Source organism: Gymnoscopelus microlampas (genome assembly GCF_963454915.1).
Source record: "Gymnoscopelus microlampas genome assembly, chromosome: 3".
In the NCBI taxonomy this organism is placed as follows: domain Eukaryota; kingdom Metazoa; phylum Chordata; class Actinopteri; order Myctophiformes; family Myctophidae; genus Gymnoscopelus; species Gymnoscopelus microlampas.
Window position 1 is genome coordinate 3101286 of NC_139940.1, and position 19230 is coordinate 3120515.

General features: G+C 44.8%; 2 protein-coding genes across 2 annotated transcripts in view; both read right to left on the reverse strand.

The window, feature by feature from the left end:
* The window catches only part of znf576.1 (zinc finger protein 576, tandem duplicate 1), a 41286-nt gene extending 40482 nt beyond the window's left edge, over positions 1–804 (reverse strand). Inside the window, exon 1 of the mRNA XM_084048832.1 lies at positions 730–804. The gene's annotated coding sequence lies outside the window, so the exon portion shown is untranslated. The remainder of the gene's footprint in view (positions 1–729) is intronic.
* Positions 805–5470: 4666 nt separating this feature from the next.
* On the reverse strand, positions 5471–19185 carry LOC311041414 (uncharacterized protein). The gene is made up of 2 exons (XM_084051776.1): positions 18865–19185; positions 5471–10425 (listed from the first exon to the last, which is right to left on the reverse strand). The coding sequence occupies exons 1-2, from the start codon at positions 18923–18925 to the stop codon at positions 5561–5563; spliced, it is 4926 nt and encodes a 1641-aa protein (XP_083907902.1). The 5' UTR covers positions 18926–19185; the 3' UTR covers positions 5471–5560.
* Between the last annotated feature and the right edge of the window lie 45 nt (positions 19186–19230).

A 19230-nucleotide genomic window follows, 5' to 3' on the forward strand; every position in this document is an offset into this window, starting at 1 on the left:
CAAACGCTGTGTAGCAATGATTACTATCAGAATATATAGTATTTAAACCTTTTAACAAAACAAAACAAAAAAAATCACTTACCCTACCTTTAACTAATTATAGTTAGATAATGTATCTATCTATCTATAATGATCCCCCCCCCCCCCCCCCCCCCCCCAGTAGCTATGTTAGTCAACCCTCTAAATTTCCTATTAACATAAAAGCCAGTAGAATAAAGTATTAATATGGTTTTAGGTCATGCATATGTAGTTTTAAATATCTCTGTCCTCCATGCAGGCTCTATGAAGCAGGCTGACATGAGTCGACAGATGGAGCCCTGAGAGAGAGAGAATGAATGAATGGCCTTTATAACATTAGTATTACAAAAGGCAAGGAGGGCTGTGATGCCTGCTCTATCACAGCTCTATAATATATCCTTTATCTCACTTCATTTGCTCCTCAAAGGGAGTCATTATGTTCATAATCCATAACCACGATGTGGGCTAATTAGTGTTAGACTGATAACTTATAATAACCAACACACTGACCACACAATGACCATAACATAACATAAACATCACCACTATAATAATAGCCTGTTAGCCCGACACACGTTCACTCATTACATGCATGATCTGAGCCTAAGTGGGGCATCGGAATCGCCCCGGCATGGATCACACACTCATGTATGTGTGAGTGTATGTATGAATGCAGTAATAAGGCACAGAGATGATGGAGGTATAACCTACCTACAGTAGATGCAGTGAGTCTGGATCAGATCATCTGAGCGTCGCCTCTCCTGCTGCACAAAGCACCAAGCTGGCTGCAGCTGCAGACCCCGTGACGTCATCGCATGCCGCCAGCCGCGGTGCAACATGGGACTTGTAGTTCTTTGCCTCTCCTCCCCCAGCCATGGTTCACACATGACGCTCGTCAGTCACGAGCGTCATGGCGGAACTTCAACTTGGTTTTGGCACTTTCTTTCTCCATTTACAACCCGTACATCTACATAAACGTTCACATTTCATATATAAAGTACCAAACCTATGGCTACGGATGTTACAAGTCGAAACGGGTGGGTTTAAGTATCCGTATCTTCCGTAGTGTTCAATAAAAACATTTGAATCCGATCGATGGCCATTTTCTCGTAGAGTTATAATGTATCAGTGTAATACGCCTCCCAACCGATAGGGTTGCGTAGTTGAAAGCATATGGAGACTATTTGGAGAAAATGGCCATCGATCGGATTAAAATGCTTTTTATTGAACAATACGGAAGATACGGGTACTTAGACCCACCCGATTCAACTTGTAACATCCATGGTCGTGGGGTCAGCACTTCATATTGTAAATGTGAACGTTTATGTAGATGTACGGGTTGTAAATGGAGAAAGTAACAAAACCAGGTTGAAGTTCCGCCATGACTGTCATGATATGACAGTCATGACGGAACTTCAATTGACGGGACAGTAATGTTTCAGGGCTACTCCGTTTTTCAGACACTTGTGACCCCCAATAGAATTATGAAAATGTATACCCTAACTCTTTTAGGCTAAAAGAGCATAATTCTATTCTTTAAATGGCATTTTGATGTACCACATTCACCAATATTTCTGGGGGAAAAAGTGGTTATTTTTCTTATTGTGAAAATAGTGTTTGTTAAGTAACACGGGTCTAAAGAGCTCTTTACTAAACAGAAAATAGTCGGTATTTTCAGGTTGGGATAACAATGTCACCCAATCAGGAGAGAGAACTCATACATAAATAATATACAGGATAAACAAGTCAACTTGGAAGTGATGAAACAAAATAAGGAATTGGAGGTTGCTAAAATGGGTCCTCTCTCCAGATTGGACGAAACTGGTATCCCGACCTGAAAATGTATTTTCTGGTTAAAATGCTGGAGAAACAGCTAGACCACTGTCACTGTTGCTGAACAAACACTCTGTAGGCGATATGATTACTATCAGGATATAGTTTTAACTTTATAACAGAAAACTATGTTTTAACCAAAACATATCACTTATAAAATATCACATCAAGCATACATTATTTTTCACCCCAAATATCCCCAAATAGTCTTCCCTCCAAACAGTGCCCACTGCCCACTATCCATGTCATAGTGCCAAGATGTTACCATGGGAAACCTCCCAGTTACTGTATGTCAGTGGTTGTCAAACCTTTTCATGTCAAGGACCCCCAAAATGATATCTATTTGGCTGCGGATTTTTCAAAAATAGCAGATCTACAAGCTCATAGCACGGCACACTATGAGCTTGTATATCTTCTATTTTGTAATAGCCAAAGTATAAAATATGGTTAAAGTGGTTAAGATGATTGTGACACTATATTAACTCATTTTGCTGGGGAGTGGGGACCCCTTGGTACCCCCCCCCCCCCCTTTGTTTAGGGCCCCCAAAACCCTTGCCAAGATACTACAAATAATAACAGGGCAACACACTCACACATGCATCAAAGACACACACCGCAATGATTCATACACATCAATTTCAATTTAATTTTTAAGCACTTTTGTCCAATTGTTCCTTCATTGCAAAATCTACAACCTATACAGTATGCTTCAAGGTGCAGAGCACGGTTAGCTTGGAAACAATGATGTGCGTACATTTAAATAGTACTTAACAGTGTCTTTATTCTATTTTTTTTGTACTAAGCCAATACAACACAGCTAACAGCTAGCCCACGTGAACATAACGTCCAAAATCTAAAACTGATGCAGTTAATGCTTTGCACAAAATGGCGACGTTAATATTTTTGAAAAGTAAATTACGTACACAAAGACCGTAAATCAACAAACGCCATGGTTCAGTGGTAAGTCATTTCCCCAACGGAAACCCAACGGTGTTATAAGCAATATATGCAGCAACGATCTACATAACAGGCCAATATCGGTGCAATCAATAATCTCACAAAACATGTCAGGTTCACGTTGATTAAATTGTACAAATTGATTCGTTTCCCCACTCCTTGTTATGTACAACAGAACTTCATTCAAACCTCAGCGACTCAGGGGGAGTTTGTACCATAATGAAAAATTAAGAGGCTTTTCAATCACAACTTATGTTGCGTTTTGAATATATGGGCATAGGTGGGGTTGGGCAAAAATATATAGATATTATATGGACATCATGATATGAGAATAGACATTGTCTGGGATTCAGGGTTAATACTGTGATGGGGTCTACTGTAAGTGTAGTCTTTTCCTGGTTTTAATCACTTAAGCTGTATTTTAATACTTTCAGAAATGTTCAAAAGAATAACAAAAATTGTGAAAATAGCCGATCTCCAAGCTCACAACACACCACATCGTGACGCTTTTGTGAGCTTGTAGCACCCATTTAGACATGGAACACCTCTGTGTAGTTGTTGCTATATACACAGTCTATAGTAACATATTTTGTCTTTAAAGAAAAACATGTTTAACCCATTAAGACCTGAGGCCGATTCTACAAAATGTCAAAACTGTTTTTTTGAGAAAAAAAAACTTCTGTTACTATGTCAGTGGTTCTCAAACTTTTTCATGACAAGGACCCCCAAAATGTAGGTATTTGGGCCACGGACCCCTATCTCAAAATATGTTGTTCCAGGGACCCCCCAGAAGCAAAGATTTGACTTACAAATGTTCGCTTTCAAAATATATATATATATATTCAAAGATTTGCACTAATTTTCTTGAATTTTCAAAAATAGCCAAAGTGTGAAATAATGCGTTTTAGCTCAAATCTAAAAGCTGACACAAATGCGTTCCAGGTCTTAATGGGTTAATACAAATATATGAAGTTTTTCAGAAAACAGGTTAGGATTCAGAAGGCCTCAGGTCTAAATGGGTTAAAAGTATTTTGGAAAGAAAAAAAAAGAACACAGTGATACTTGATTTTGTCCATGTCGCCCAGTCCAAGACATAAATTATAAAATAAAACTTATGTTTGATATGTGTGAAAATGTAACAACCAACTATTTAAATAGACGAGTCATCCGATGCTTTACTGGTTTTGCTCTCTGGGGGTTTTCAAATCAACAACATTGAGCCACTTGAATATAGTTTACGAACTGACTCAAACTGGGACAAATGTAACGTAACTAATGTGAGGAGACGATAGTCACTGTTATGTGCAGTCTCACGTAGCTGGACGATCAGAGATCTAAATCAGTGGTTTTCAACCTTTTTCATGCCAAGGACCCCTAAATTGATAAACATTTGGCCGCGGACCCCCCCATTGGAAAATGTTGTCCCAGGTACCCCCCCCCCCCCCCCCCCCAGAAACAAAATTTCAGTTAAAAATGTTCGCTTCAAAAAAATATATATATTCAAGGCTGTGCACACATTTTCAAGATTTTTCAAAAATAGCCGATCTACAAGCTCATAGCGCGGCACTCGGTGCCGCGCTATGAGCTTGTATATCTGCTATTTTTGAATAGCCCAAAGCTAAGTGGATGAAATGATTGTGACGCCATGTTAACACATTTTGCTGGGGACTCCCCTGGTACCCCATCAAGGACCACTGGTGGTCCCCGGACCACTGGTTGACGACCACTGATCTAAATGCAATGAATGGACTAAAACTGTGTGGAAACGATAAGGAAATGTGGGGAAAATAACAGCATTGCGGAACCAATGCGAAACACTTGAGGGTGGTCGTTCAGATTATGACGGTATATATCAGGACTGTGGGTGAAGGTTCGTTAGTGAATTTCTCCGCCGTCTAAAGCCTTTCAATAACTCAGATTTCCTCAGACGTGATCAGTAGTCAGAGACCTCTTATCGTCCGGCTACACCTGACTACAGTATGCGCAAGAAAAGGCAACTTTCTTTCCATGCCCGTTGGATTGTTCCAACAGAGATGAATTCTCGTGAAACGATACACTCTTTATACACATGATGATAGAACATTATTCTAGCAATGAGTCCAGTGTGAAGAAAAACCTGAGAATAAGAAAACTAGATGAGCACTTTATACAGCATTTCTGTTAAGAGAGAAGAACATATTCAGAGCAAAAATGGTTTGATTAGTCTTAAGGTCCATATATATATATATGTTTTCTTTTAGCTTAATACTGAGGTAGTAAGACTACCGCATAATCTCTCCACAATCTACTGTACCACGTCTGCAGTCGTGTTCAGTCAGTCTAGTCTAACATCAGGGACGTGCACAGATAGACTCTAGGTGGTGCTAGAGCAGCTGCCCTTTGCCCTCTTGACCAGAAGTGCCCTTTTGAAAGTTTACAGCAGGGGTCTTCAACAGGGGGTCCGGGACCCCTAGGGGGTCGTCAGAGATACTACAGGGGGTCCGCCAAATCTTTATGTGATATGATTTTTCTTTTTACCATAACCACTCGAAACCTAGCGTCCCTTTTCTGAGGAGAACTTTAGCCAAAAATAGCAGATCTACAAGCCCACAACGCCTCGCGCTGCGAGGCGTTGTGGGCTTGTAGATCTGCTATTTTTGGCAAAGAGGTATAGGTGTAGAGGGAAAAAAGAGCAGACCAAGTAAAAAGTAAAAAAAAGTATAATTTACTTGAGCACCTGCCCCTCAAAATGTCTGTGCACGCCACTGCTAGTCTAACATGATCCGCGAGCGTGCTCCATGTAGTGCCGGTGCAACTCTGTCTCTAGACCGAAAGACGCTCCACATTCATGACAGGTAAGGCCGCCGTCGCCGCCGGCGGCGTGTCCGGACGCCGTGACGCCGGCGGGCTGCCCTCTGAACTCGCCCACACATTTCTGGTGGTGAACGATTAGGTCCTGGATGTCGCCGAAGGTCCTGGGGCAGTACGGGCAGGTGTACGTGTCGCCGTCGCCGTCGCTGTCGTCACCGGTGCCGTGCTGAGCTTCGTGTTTGGCCAATGCGGTCGGCGACAGGAAAGACTTCCCACAGTGCTGGCATTTGTGGCTGGTCGCCTGCGGCGGCCGCCCGGCCAACGAGCCCAGCTTGGGCGACACCGGGCGTGGGTCGTCCTTCGAGGGGACGACGCTCGGGGACTTGGGAGGCCGGGAGGCGGCGAGCCCGTAGAGCCGGTAACGGAGCTCTATGGGCAGGCGGCGGCGGACCTCGTCGTGCCACACCAGGTGCTGCTGCAGCTGCGCCTCGGTCCAGTAGCCGTGGCAGCACAGGGCGCAGCAGTACGGCCGGCTCCGTCCCTGGGCCTTGTGCGCCGCCAGCTGCTCCTCCGTCTGGAAGGCTTTGCCACACTTGCCGCACTTAAAGAGGTATTTGACCGAATGCTCCGACGGCGGACGGCTGGGCGACACGAGCACCTCATGCGTCGCCGCCGCCGCCGCCGCCGTCTCAGGGAGCTGAATCTCTCGCGGCGGCGGCTCCTGCTTTACCGCCGGCAGCTCCTGCTGCTGCTGCTGCTTCGGACTCTTTGGCCCCTGCTTGTGAGCGGGCCCCCGCTTCGGAGTCACCTCCTGTTTTGGGGTCGGCTCCCGGTACGGTGTCGGCTCCTGGTCGGGCTCCTGCTTAAGCTGGAGGCAGGCCTTCTTGTGGTTGTAGAGGGCCCCGGGCGAGCTGTATTTCTTGCCGCAGCGCGGGCAGGGGAAGGCCCCCCAGGTCTTGGCGTTGATCCTCCTCTTTCTTCGTTTGCGTTTGCTCACTGGTGTGACGGCGTCGTCCGTGACGACGGTAACACCTTGGGTCTGTTTGACGTCGTCGTGGCCGCTCGTGGCCACGTTGTCTCTGGTAGCTACGGTAGATTTGGACTTGTTCTTTGAGCCCGTGGAATGAGCCTGCCACTTGTGGGCACGCAAGCCTCTGAGCTTTGCAAACGTCATGAGACACAGAGGACACTGGACTCTGCCTTGTACAATGGACGGGGCGGCTTCAGAGGTGGCATCGGTGGCATCGGGCTGTTCTGGGGCCCGGTCGGCTGAGGTGACCCGCGACGGTTCTCTGGGAGGATGATCCGTAGATTTCAAAGTGCCGCAGTGCTCGCTCTCGTAATGCACGGCTAGCGACGAGCCGCGTGAAAAGGTTTTGTTACATTCCGGACACGGCAGTTTTGTGCCGCCGCCGCCGCCGCCGCCCTCCTCCTCCGCGCTCTTGTCCGCCTTGTCCGGCTGCGCCTCGGCAGCTTTGGTTTGACCCGGGGGCGGGGCGCAGAAGATCTGGTGACGCCGGAGAACGCACAGGTAGAAAAAGCCCTTGCCACAGTTCTGACACTGATAGGGTACTTCGCTCGCCGTCGGGTTCGAGTCGTATTTCCATTCGCCGCCTTTTACCAGAGAAACTGCAAATTTCTTGTCCGTGTGCCAGCGCTTGTGAGTGCCGAGGGCAGAGTTGGTGGCGAATCGTCTCCCACATTCTGAGCACAAGAAAGACCCTACGGTTTGGTCTCCTTGCTTCGATTTCTGGAACACCGCGGACAGAGCCAGTTTAGATTTGGCCTTGGAGTTGTGACCTTGGCGATGGATCCTCTTGTGGAAGTTCAGCGCTCCCGACACCGAGAAGCTCCTCGGACACTCTTTGCACTTGTATTTCAATCTCGCCGAGCTCGCGTTCTCCGCGTCGTCCGACGTCTGTTGCTCCGTTTTAACGTCGGTGACCATATTTTCAGCCACCGTCGTACCGCTAGCGGCTTGAGCGTCCGGCTCTCTTTTGACGCACAGTTTCTGATGCGCCCGTAAGGAGGACTTCCTGTTGAAATGTGCGAGGCACGTCGGGCACTGCAGCTCCTCCAGGGTGACGGCGGACCTGGGGGAAGACGGGGAATAGCTGGTCTCGTAACCGTGACTCCTCATGTGGAACTGCAGGGCCTTGGCCCGGGAGAACAGCTTGCCGCAGTCGGGGCAGCTGTACGTGTTCTTTTGCACCTGCTCCACCTGATGCTGGAAGGACTTGATGGGGGGCGGCAGCACCCGGGTTCTGTGCACCGTCTGGTGCCGGAGCATGCTGGAGAAGAGGCGGAAAGAGCGGCCGCACAGTTCACATTTGTGATCTCCGTCCTCGTGCTTGCGCATGTGCGACTTCATGATGCCCTTGTGCCGGAACTTCCTGCCGCACACGGGACACGCGACCTTGCGCCCCGCGGCGTGAGAAGAGCGCGAGTGTCCGTTGACGGCGCTCACACCATTGCTTTGCCTCAGGTCGGCACACTGGTTTGGACTTTGCTTGTGGTGGGAGTAAGCCCCCAGGGACCAGAAGCCCTTCCCACACTGTTCACAGTGAAAAATCTTTGGGCCGAGAAGAGTCTTCGTTGGATTGAACTCTTTCTTAATCGCCGAGCCGCCGTCCTCGCCCGTGTTGTTGTTGTTTTTCCCGGGGCAGTGTTTCTGGTGGTTATGCAAGCCGGTTGCGCGAGAGAAAGAGGTCACGCAGTCCGGGCACGGGAACGCTTTCCTTTTAGCATGATGCTGCATCTGGTGAGAGATCCACGCGGACACGCTGGAGAAGTCCTTCCCACAGTCGTCACACTTCAGGTCCTTCTCCTGCCCGGCGGCTTCTTTGAGATACTTGTGCCTTTGGATGTGATTGCAGTGCGTGACGCGATTATAGGTCTCGTGGCCACACGCGTCGCACGTGTAAATCCTTTTGGGTTTCCCCGGGTCGCGGCGAGACAGCTTGTTCTTCAGGACGCCGTGCCACAGTCTGTGAACGCGCAGCGACGAAGGACTGGAGAACCACCGGGGACACTCTGGACAGTGGAACCTGTCCGGATGAGCGGCTTTACGCTCGGCTTTTGTCGCGTCCGATTCCGGCCTTTCCCCCCGGTCGTCGTCCGCCTCAAAGTCAATTTGTACAATGTTCAGGTCCACTCCTCCCGGCTTCGAAGCGAACGTGCTGACAGAGACTGCGTTCTCCTGGTCGGATTCGCACAGCAGCTCCAGATCAGGGTTCAGGTCTTGCGCGTCCTCCTCCTCCTCTTCGGATTCGCTCGCGCTGATCACCTCCACGTGAAAATCCGCCGTCTCGTAACCCTCCTCGTCCTCCTCCTCGTCGTCTTCCACCCCTTCGACGTCGACAATTTCGCAGGAGTCTTGTGACACACTTGTGACGGTGTACGAGGCGTCCCGCGAGTCGCGTACGAGTTCCGACACGTGCGGCGTCTCCTCCTTGTCGCACTGCGAGGGCTTCTCCTGAGCCACGGGACGGGCCGGAAGAGGAGGCTCCTTGTCGTCGCCTTTGAAGACGTCGGTGTGATGGAGCTGATGGGACTGAAACGCCGAAGCCCTGGAAAACTTCAGCCCGCAGTCCTGACATTCAAAGGCCTTCTTCTGCAGCTGGCACACCTGGTTGAGGAACGACTTGGCCGCCGTTTCCTCGCTGTGGGCCAAGCGCTGGTGCTTGTAGTAGAAGGTCAGAGTCATGAAGACCTTTCCACATTCCTCGCACGGGAACTTTGTCCCGACGTCTGCGGAGCGGTTGGCGTGCCAGCGCTGATGGTTGATGAGGGCGATGTGACCGCCGAAGGTCTTGTTGCACTCGGCGCACTGGAAGGCTTTCTTTGGTGGCGTTGCTTTGGGCTGTTCCGGGGTGCACTGGACGTTGCGGCTAAAGCGCTGGTGCGTTTTCAGGCGGGACAGGGCGGCGAACGATTTTCCACAAGTGCACGTAAAAGAGTTACCAGTGGGTGCGCCGCCCGTCTGATTTTTACTGTTCTCGTTTGCCCCGTCAGTGTGAACCGCACGACCCGTACCCTTGTCCCCTACGGGACCTTCAGTAGGAACAGTGTCTCCTACACTCTTGGCCCCTACAGGCTGTTTGGTGAGAACATCGTTCCCTACGGGGAGCCCCTCTGTGTGGACGGTGTCTCCTGCACCCTTGTCCTCTACGGGCCCTTCAGTGAGATCGGCGTGTCCTGCACCCTTGTCCCCTGCCGCGGGCCCCTCAATGTAAACAGTCTCTCCTGCACTCGTGTCTCCCGAGGGCCCTTCTGTGTGGACATTGTCTCCTACAGACTCTTCGGTGTGAGCGGCGTCTCTCGCACCCTTGTTGTATCTCCCCTTGATGAGCTTCCCCTCGTGACACCGGCGGTGGGCGTCCAGGGCCGAGGCTCGGGAGTAACTCCGTCCGCACGTCTCGCACTGGAAGGACTTCTTCTTCAGCTGCTCCAGCTCCAGCACCAGCGACTTGGAGGCCTGCCGGTGAACCCTCTGGTGGTTCAGCAGGTATCCCAGCTGGCCGTACATCTTGCCGCAGTCTGGACATTCGTAGGTGCATTTCTTCATCTTCCTGATGCGTGCCTGACCGGCCACGGGCACGTTGAGGTCACTTGATTCGGGAGGACCGCGGTCTTCTGGACCGTCCGGTTGCTGGGGGTCTAGGTTGTCTGGTTGGTGGGGGTCTCGTTGGTGGTGTGGTTGGTGGGGGTCTCGTTGGTGAACTGCGGGGTGGTCTTCTCGGGCGGGCTGGCGGCGATTCTCGGCGAAGGCCGACTCGTCTCTGGAGGCGTCTCCGCCGTCCTGGGACGGGCGGACGGGCCCCTCCCCTGGGGGAATAGAAAGGAGGTCAGAGTTACTCCTGTTGCAAATAACAACACGACCGACCAGCAGTGGTGGAACAAGTGCTTAAGATATTTTACTTAAAGGGGAATTTTGGACTAAGGTTTTCTTGCCTTTTCTATGATGATATGATATCTTAGGATGAATGGTACAGTAGAAACATTTCATAACTCCATACCGGGTCCGCCACAGCTTAAAACGTGGCAAACCCCCCCCCCCCCCCCCCCAAAAAATAGAAGAGATTGAAATCTCGAGATTTCAATCTCTTCTAGCGAGACTTCTGTTTTTTTCTTTTTTTTACAGTGTTCTGTCACTATGAACGTCAAATCTCACAAAAAAACAACCCAAAAAGCTATTAAAATACGCATCTAGCGCAAGGCCTATTGGCACACATTTTAAGCTGTGGCGGACCCGGGATGGAGTTATGACATGTTTCTACTGTAACATTCATCCTAAGATATCATAACGTTATAGAAAAGGCAAGAAAGCCTTAGTCAAAAATTCCCCTTTAAGTAAAAGTAGCAATACCACAATATAAAAATACTCTGTTACAACTAAAAAGGCCTGCGTTCAGAATGTTACTTGAGTAAAAGTACAAAAGTATTTGGCATCAAAATATACTTAAAGTACCAGAAGTAAAAGTACTAAAATGTTTGAAAATAGCAGATCTACAAGCTCACAACGCGAGCTTGTAGATCTGCTATTTTCAAATAGCCTAGGTATAAAATTGTTTTATAATATCATAATTTATATCGGCAAAGTAACTAGTAACTAAAGTTTTCAAATAATTATAGTGGAGTAAAAGTACAATATTTGCCTCTGAGATGTAGTGGAGTAGAAGTAAAAAGTATTGAAAATTGAAAATACTCCAGTAAAGTAAAACAAATACCTAAAAATTACAGTACTTGAGTAAATGTACTTTACACCACTACTGACCAGACACAAATTAATGTCTATTTTTCATATATTCTCATAATTATGTTTGGGATGCCACACAGTCATTTTACTGAGGAGGTACTGCTATTTCTCTCTCTCTCATCAAGAAAAGACAAAGATGTTTTATATGGTATTCAACCAAATCCTCTCTAGACCAGGTGTTATAACAGGAGTGATGATGCAACTTTGATGATGGAGGGGGCCACTATATTTCCACACTTCACTCCAGAGGGACACATTGGCAGACACCTCTTATCTCTGTGTTTTCACTTTTTTCGTAAATGAACGCCATACTTCGCCATTCTATGTCACACAAAAGTAGCCAAAATAGCCGAACTACAAGCTCAAAGCTGCACCAAGTGCCGCGCTATGAGCTTGTAGATCTGTCATTTTTGAAAAATCGAGAAATATTTTTGCAAATCTTTGAATCAATTGATATTGAATATAACATTGTTAACTCAAATCTTTGCTTCTGGGGGGGGGGGGGGTCCACTGGAACAAAACATTTAGAGATGGGGGTCCGTGGCCAAATACATAATCTAAAAATGTTTTCTAAATCATAACAGTGTGTTTTGCTATATCAGTGGTGCTCCAACTTTTCCATGTCAGGGACCCCCAAAATGATACGTATTTGGCTGCGTACCCCCATCTCAAGATATGTTGTTCCAGGGACCCCCCCAGAAGCAAAGATTTGAGTTACAAATGTTCGCTTCAAAAATATACACTATATATTCAAAGATTTGCATGAATTTTCCACAATTTCTTCAAAAAATCACACCCTGTGTGAAGGCAGCGGCGCCTTTGATACATTTTGTCATCAATATGTGTTTATAATGTGTTTATAGCCAAGTGTCACGTGAAGCTTGACCAATCACTTTGTTGACGTGTCTGACCAATCAGAACGTTGACGGTGAACACGGACAAAGTCAGGTATAGAGCAGGATCCGCTCTATACCTAAAGGTATAGACCTAAAGGTATAGAGCGGCTAGCACCGCTAAAAATAGCAGCTCATAGCACAAGCTCATAGCACAAGCTCATAGCGCGGCACCGAGTGCCGCGCTATGAGCTTATATATCTGCTATTTTTGAATAGCCCAAAGACATCTAAAATGATGATGCGTTCGCGGGTTGAATGTGGTCGAGCAGGTCAGGCCAGGATGACAACCTTCCAGCATGATGCTGATTATGAGACAATATAAATACAAGGAACAAAGAAGTGCTTACTGCAGTATTTTACAACCTTTATTATGCCAGGGCACACCTTACAAAATATCTACCCTCATGTACACCAGATATAATAATAAAGGAACCTTGAACATTACAAAATGTCTTTGGTCTAGGCCAGGGTTTCTCTTCTCTTAACTTTTTTCGCGGACCCCCATTTCAAAAGATATGCCAGGGACCCCCCATAAGAGAAGATTTATCACTGCTAGCTACCAGTGATTCTGAACCATTTTAATTTCAAGAGGACCCCCAGTTTGACATGCATTATTAGGCTACGGACCCCCATTTAATGGCATTTATATCTCTGGGACCCCAATTTATATTGTAAAATCTATGTTAATTTAACTCTGAGAGCATTTGGTTCCATTTGTACACTCTCAGAGTTACAGACCTGTAAGGGTCCATTTGGTTCCTAACTATCCTTCTTTTAGCTGGGGAACCCCTGGAACTCCCTCAAGGACCCCTGGGGGTCCCCGGACCCCACTTTGAGAACGAATGGCCTAGGCTACAAATATATAAACTTGGGTCAGTGCAATGAATGGAGGAGGAGTCTGATTTCTGGGTTTTAGACAAAGCAAAGACATGATGAATATAGTCATGTGAAATAAGAAGTAAACATGAAGATGAAGAGGTTTAGAACAGGGGTCTTCAACAGGGGGTCCGGGACCCCTAGGGGGTCCTCAGAATTACTACAGGGGGTCCGCCAAATCTTTGTGTGATATGATTTTTTATTTTTATTTACCTTAACCACTTGAACCCTAGTATCCCTTTTCTGAGGAGAACTTGAGCCAAAAATAGCAGATCTACAAGCTCACAACGCCTCGCAGCGCGAGGCGTTGTGAGCTTGTAGATCGGCAATTTTTGGCAAAGAGGCGTAGAGGGGAAAAAAGAGCAGACCAAGAGAACTTTTTTTTAAAATCTGAAACACAATTTTATACAATATAGAGGAGGGGGTCCCTGCTTCATCTCTCTCTCTCAGCTAGGGGGTCCTTGGCCTGAAAACGTTGAAGACCCCTGGTTTAGAAAATCCATACGTGTATATGTCTGTTTGTTTTAAAAAAAAAGGAAGCAATTCATGTATATGAACAGAAATGTTATAATCGTACCCTGTGCTTCACAATAAAAAAGATTTGAAACTAGTAAATCCATACGTGAAATATGGACGCCTGTCATCTAGTTACCCACTCGGGTATTCCATTTACGTATTAGGCTTATTTTTGTAGGTACAGTAAGTAGGGAGGATGTGGTAGCTACCAGATGGAAATGGGCATTACATAGTGAAACACCTTTATATTTTATGGCGGACTGCCCCCTGGTGGTGATTCACCGCTAGTATTCACCCCCATGGCTGGAACACCAACAACAACGGATGCATCTCTGTCATTTTAGATGTCTTTGGGCTATTCAAAAATAGCAGATCTACAAGCTCATAGCGCGGCACAGAGTGCCGCGCTATGAGCTTGTAGATCTGCTATTTTTGAAAAAATCGTGAAAATGTGTGCAAATCTTTGAAAATATATATTTTTTTTTTCAAAGCAAACATTTGTCAGATATGTTGTTCCTGGGACCCGCCTGAAGCAAAGATTCAAGTTAAAAATGTTGTTTCAAAAATTATATATTTTCAAAGATTTGCAAAAATGTTCACGATTTTTCAAACATAGCCAAAGTATAAAATAATGGTTATTAGCTCAAATCTAAAATGACACAGAATGCATTCCCTGATTGAATGGTTAAGTTGGGAACCACTGCTTTAGTGTGATCTCTCAGGAAGAACTGTGGATGCATGTGAGATTATTAATGCGTTCGTTACAACAATAGGGGTGAATGCTACTAGTTCTGAAAATGAGAGATTTCTGTTTTTAACTTATAACGGTGGTGGAATGAACAATGTTGGACAATGTTTTAGTTTAATAAAGTGTTTAAAAGGGGGAAAATGATAAAGCACGTTAATTTTCATTTTTTGTTTGTTTTTATTTCATTTCCTTGTTCTCTCATGTTGTTTTGTTTTTCTCCTCCATTTTATTTTGATGAATCATGGTGATGTAGCCATTAGACAGAGCAGCTATCATTTGATGACTTTTAATTATAGATTAAAGTAGGGGCAGAGGTATAAATAAGATCTATCTTCTTCCTGCTCCTTTTCATTTATGGAATATGTCAAAAGTGAAAAAGAAAAGTTAAAGGTAGGGTAAGTGATATTTTTTGGTTAAAACAAAAAGTATTTTGTTAAAAGGTTAAAATACTATATTCTGATAGTAATCATTGCTATAGAGTGTTTGTTCAGTAACAGGAGTCTCCCTGTCTCTCCAGCTCTTTAATAAACAGAAAATACATTTTTCGGTAGGTGTCAAAATCTCAGCCAATCAGGAGAAAGTACCCATTTTTAAGCTTCATTTTTATAGTGTTCCAGTTCCAATTTTGCCTGCTCATTTCTTAGTGTCATCACTTCCAATTTCACTTGTTTAATCTGTATCCTGATTGAGTTCTCTGTCCTGGTTGGATAAAATTGGAAAAATTGGACAAGGAGACTCCTTTTACTGAACAAACACTCTATAGCAGTGGTTTTCAACCTTTTTTGCGTCAAGGACCCCCAAATTGACACACATTAGCCCAGGGACCCCATTTGAAAAGATATGCCAGGGACCCCCAATAAGAGACGATTTTTACGGCTCTAGCAGTGATTCTCAACCATTTTAATGTCAAGGACCCCCAGTTTAACATGCATTAGGCTACGGACCCCCATTTCTACCCGCATTTCTATCTCTGGGACCCCAATTTATATTATAACATCAATGTTAATGTAACTCTGAGAGTGTACAAATGGAACCAAATAGACCCGTACAGACCCATAAGGGTCCATTTGGTTCCCATCTATCATTTAGCTGGGGACCCCCTGGAACTCCCTCAAGGACCACTGGTGGTCCCCGGACCACTGGTTGAGAACCACTGCTCTATAGCAATGAGTACTATCAGAATATAGAGCTATTTAACACTTATTTTAACCAAAGAAAATCACTTACCATACCTTTAATTAATGTAATCATGTAAAACCAAGAAAGAAAGAAAGAAAGAAAGAAAGAAAGAAAGAAAGAAAGAAAGAAAGAAACATTCCTCATATCCACTGCTGGGTAAGAAGACTGTACTGTCTGTTATTCTGTTGTTGTCCTTGGTCTTATCTGACCTTGAGAGCGTTATAGTCCAGTGACCACAGCACGGTGTGCAGGCTGATAACTTATTGTTTAGAGAACAGTTTGGTCTGAGGACGTTCCTCACTTCTCTTCTCTATCAACCAGCCTGTGTTCTCACCCCCGTTTTCACCAGTGGTGCAAAGTAACTAAGTACATTTACTTAAGCACTGTACTTAAGTACAAATTTAAAATGCGCTTTTACTTTACTGGAGTATTTCCAATGTTCAATACTTTTACTTCTACTCCACTACATCTCAGACGCAAATGTTGTACTTTTACTCCACTACAATTATTTGAAAACTTTAGTTACTTTGTAGATTTTAGTTATTATTACACAACACACATTAACCACATGAGCCCTATATACATGTTGGGGATTCTAATGTCTTCTAAATGCTAATGTTTCTTTTTTAAACATATGCTGCTATAATATCACTGGTTCTCAAACTTTTCCATGTCAAAGACCACTCAAAATGATATGTATTTATCCACAGACCCCCATCTCAAAATAGTGTTCCAAGGACCCCCAGAAGCACAGATTTGAGTTCAAAATGTTCGCTTTAGAAAATAAATATTAAAAATGCAAAAAAAAAATAGCAGATCTACAAGCTCATAGCGCGGCACTCTGTGCCGCCCTATGAGCTTGTAGATCTGCTATTTTTGAAAAATCTTGAAAATGTGTGCAAATCTTTGAATACATATATTTTTTAAAGCGAACATTAGTAACTAAAATCTTTGGCTTCTGGGGGGGTCCCTGGAACAAAGCCTTTTGAGATGGGGGTCCGCGGCCAAATACATATCTAAAAATGTTTTCTAAATCCTAACAGTATGTTGCTTACATCCCAGTAGCTATACCCCCCGGACTGACCGTGGACGTAAGTTGTTGCGAGACCCCGAACCAGGCTACAACCCTGATAATGATACGTCCCAGACCCCCAATATGATATACATTTGGCTGTGCGGACCCCCCCCCCCCCCCTCCCCACATCTCAAAATATGTTGTTCTAGGGACCCCCTGATGCACAGGTCGAAGTCATTTTTTTTTTTTTTAAACATATATATACATTCAGATTTGAATATTTGCGCAAATATTCCACAATAAAAATAAAAAAAATGCAAATCTACAAGCTCATTTGAGTAGATTGTAGATTTGCTATTTTTTTTATAGCCAAATAAATCTTAAAATGACACAGATGCGTTCCCAGATTGAATGGGTTAATGAGGAATTGTCCTTTGTATGTTATGTTTAATAGTCCATAAACTTCTTACATTTCTGTTCATGTTAGCCATGATATGTGTGAATGGGTGTCATATGTGTGAACTCACATACGCCCCCTGCTGGACCCTAGATGTTATGACATTATTTTTCTGATCATATTGGCCGTCTTGTCTTCGGCAATAAATGAGCGTCATAATGTCAAGGACCCCCAGATTGACATGCATTTGGCTCTGGACCCCCATTTGAACACACTGTGTGCCTTAAGGGCCGCCATAAGAGAAGATAATGTGTTCAAATCTTTCCAAATATTCCACATTTTTCCGAAATGTTTCTAAAATTGCAGATCTACAAGCTCACACCGAGACGGAGACGCGCTTGTAGGTCGACTAAAATAGGGTAACTGTTTCTCATTTTGCTGGGGACCCCCCTGGAACCCCATCAAGGACCCCTGGGGGTCCCTGGACTGCACTTTGAGAATCAGTGGTGCATTCTGTTATGTCATGTGACCAACACAACACATCTGCTGCAATAAATGCATATTTATGCCTGTGTGCTGACATTACATTTATCAGCAGCAGTTATCAATACAATTGAGTATGTTGTCACTTATTATTAATATTTGTAGATCTCTAATTATAATGCTAAGTCACATTTTGCTACCCTAGAAGCAGTGGTGGAAAGTAATTAAGTACATGTACTTAAGTACAATTTTGAGGTATTTGTACTTTACTTGAGTATTTCCAATTTTCAATACTTTTACTTCTACTCCACTACATCTCAGAGGCGAATATTGTACTTTTACTCCACTACAATTATATGAAAGCTTTAGTTACTAGTTACTTTTCAGATATAAATTAATATATTATGAAACATACATTAACCACTTTAGCCCTAGCAGATCTACAAGCTCACAACGCGTCGCATCGCGACGCGTTGTAGATCTGCTATGTAGATCTGCTATTTTCAAATATTTAGTACTTTTTTACTTTTGTTACTTTAAGTACATTTTGATGCCAATACTTTTGTACTTTTACTCAAGTAAATTGTTAATTCTGGACTTTTACTTGTAACAGAGTATTTTTATATTGCAGTATTGGTACTTTTACTTAAGTAAAGAATTTTAGTACTTTTTCCACCACTGGATATAATAAGAATAAAATATACCAAAGTGAAATATTTAACTCTTAACTCTCACACCAAAAGATCATGCAACTCGGAAAGATTTATATTTTATTTTTCAAAAAGACAAATGTCTGACTCTGAATGCATTTAATGTGCATTTAACTTCACTAGACATGATAAAAACAACAGCCATGCTGACAGGCCAAGCATGGATGTCATTTAAAGTGTTTGTCCCAATTAACATTTATGACTAATTGAATTGTCACTCACAAGTTAAGAAAGTATATTTTTCCACATTGTTCCAAAACAACACGAACCAAGATGAAGCGTTTTAAATTGTAATCTGTAACGTAACAATAGTAATCTGGTAACGTTACAGTTACAGTGGGTGGATAGAGATAAAAAAAAAAAACCTTTATATGTTTTCCGCAGTACCTGTAGAAAACCCCTGGTATCCATTCCACTTCTAACCAGTGACATCCGGTCTAGAGCCCGCCTACTCCCCCAACCGTATCCGGTCAGTTCAACACGCACACACGAGAGCACGCAACACCGACCACTTCCGTATCCGGCTGAAAGCCCTCTTGACCGGATGTGCACGCTAGGAGAAGCTAACCGACCCCACAGCCTCCTCAACAGAAGGAAGTAGGAGCACATTGCTGCTTTTATTAAAACAATAAATGCGTGTTTTTATGCTACATGGCATCAATGTCTGCTTATTAACGGCCCATACGCACCGTCACCGGGGTTATGTCCGTCTCCTCCGTCCTCCATAGCGACCACGGAGTCTTCGTCCATCGTGTCTTTGGCGTTACTTTGACATAAAGTAAAAAACAGCACTATAACCCCCGACGTGCTACATTTACTCTAAATGAACGTTACTTTAGCCACGTCGGCTAGGCTGACCGTGTCGTAGCTCAGGTTGGCTGTATATGGGCTACAGTCAGGGCGTCATTGTTAGTCATGGAAGTGATGAAAAGCCTTCCAATGTTATTGTCTTCTCCACATAAACAACAACGTTGTTTGTTGGCTATAAGAGCTAACCACTGCTAGCATGGTCACACTCACTCACACACACACATACATGTATGTGGGCGGTGCGT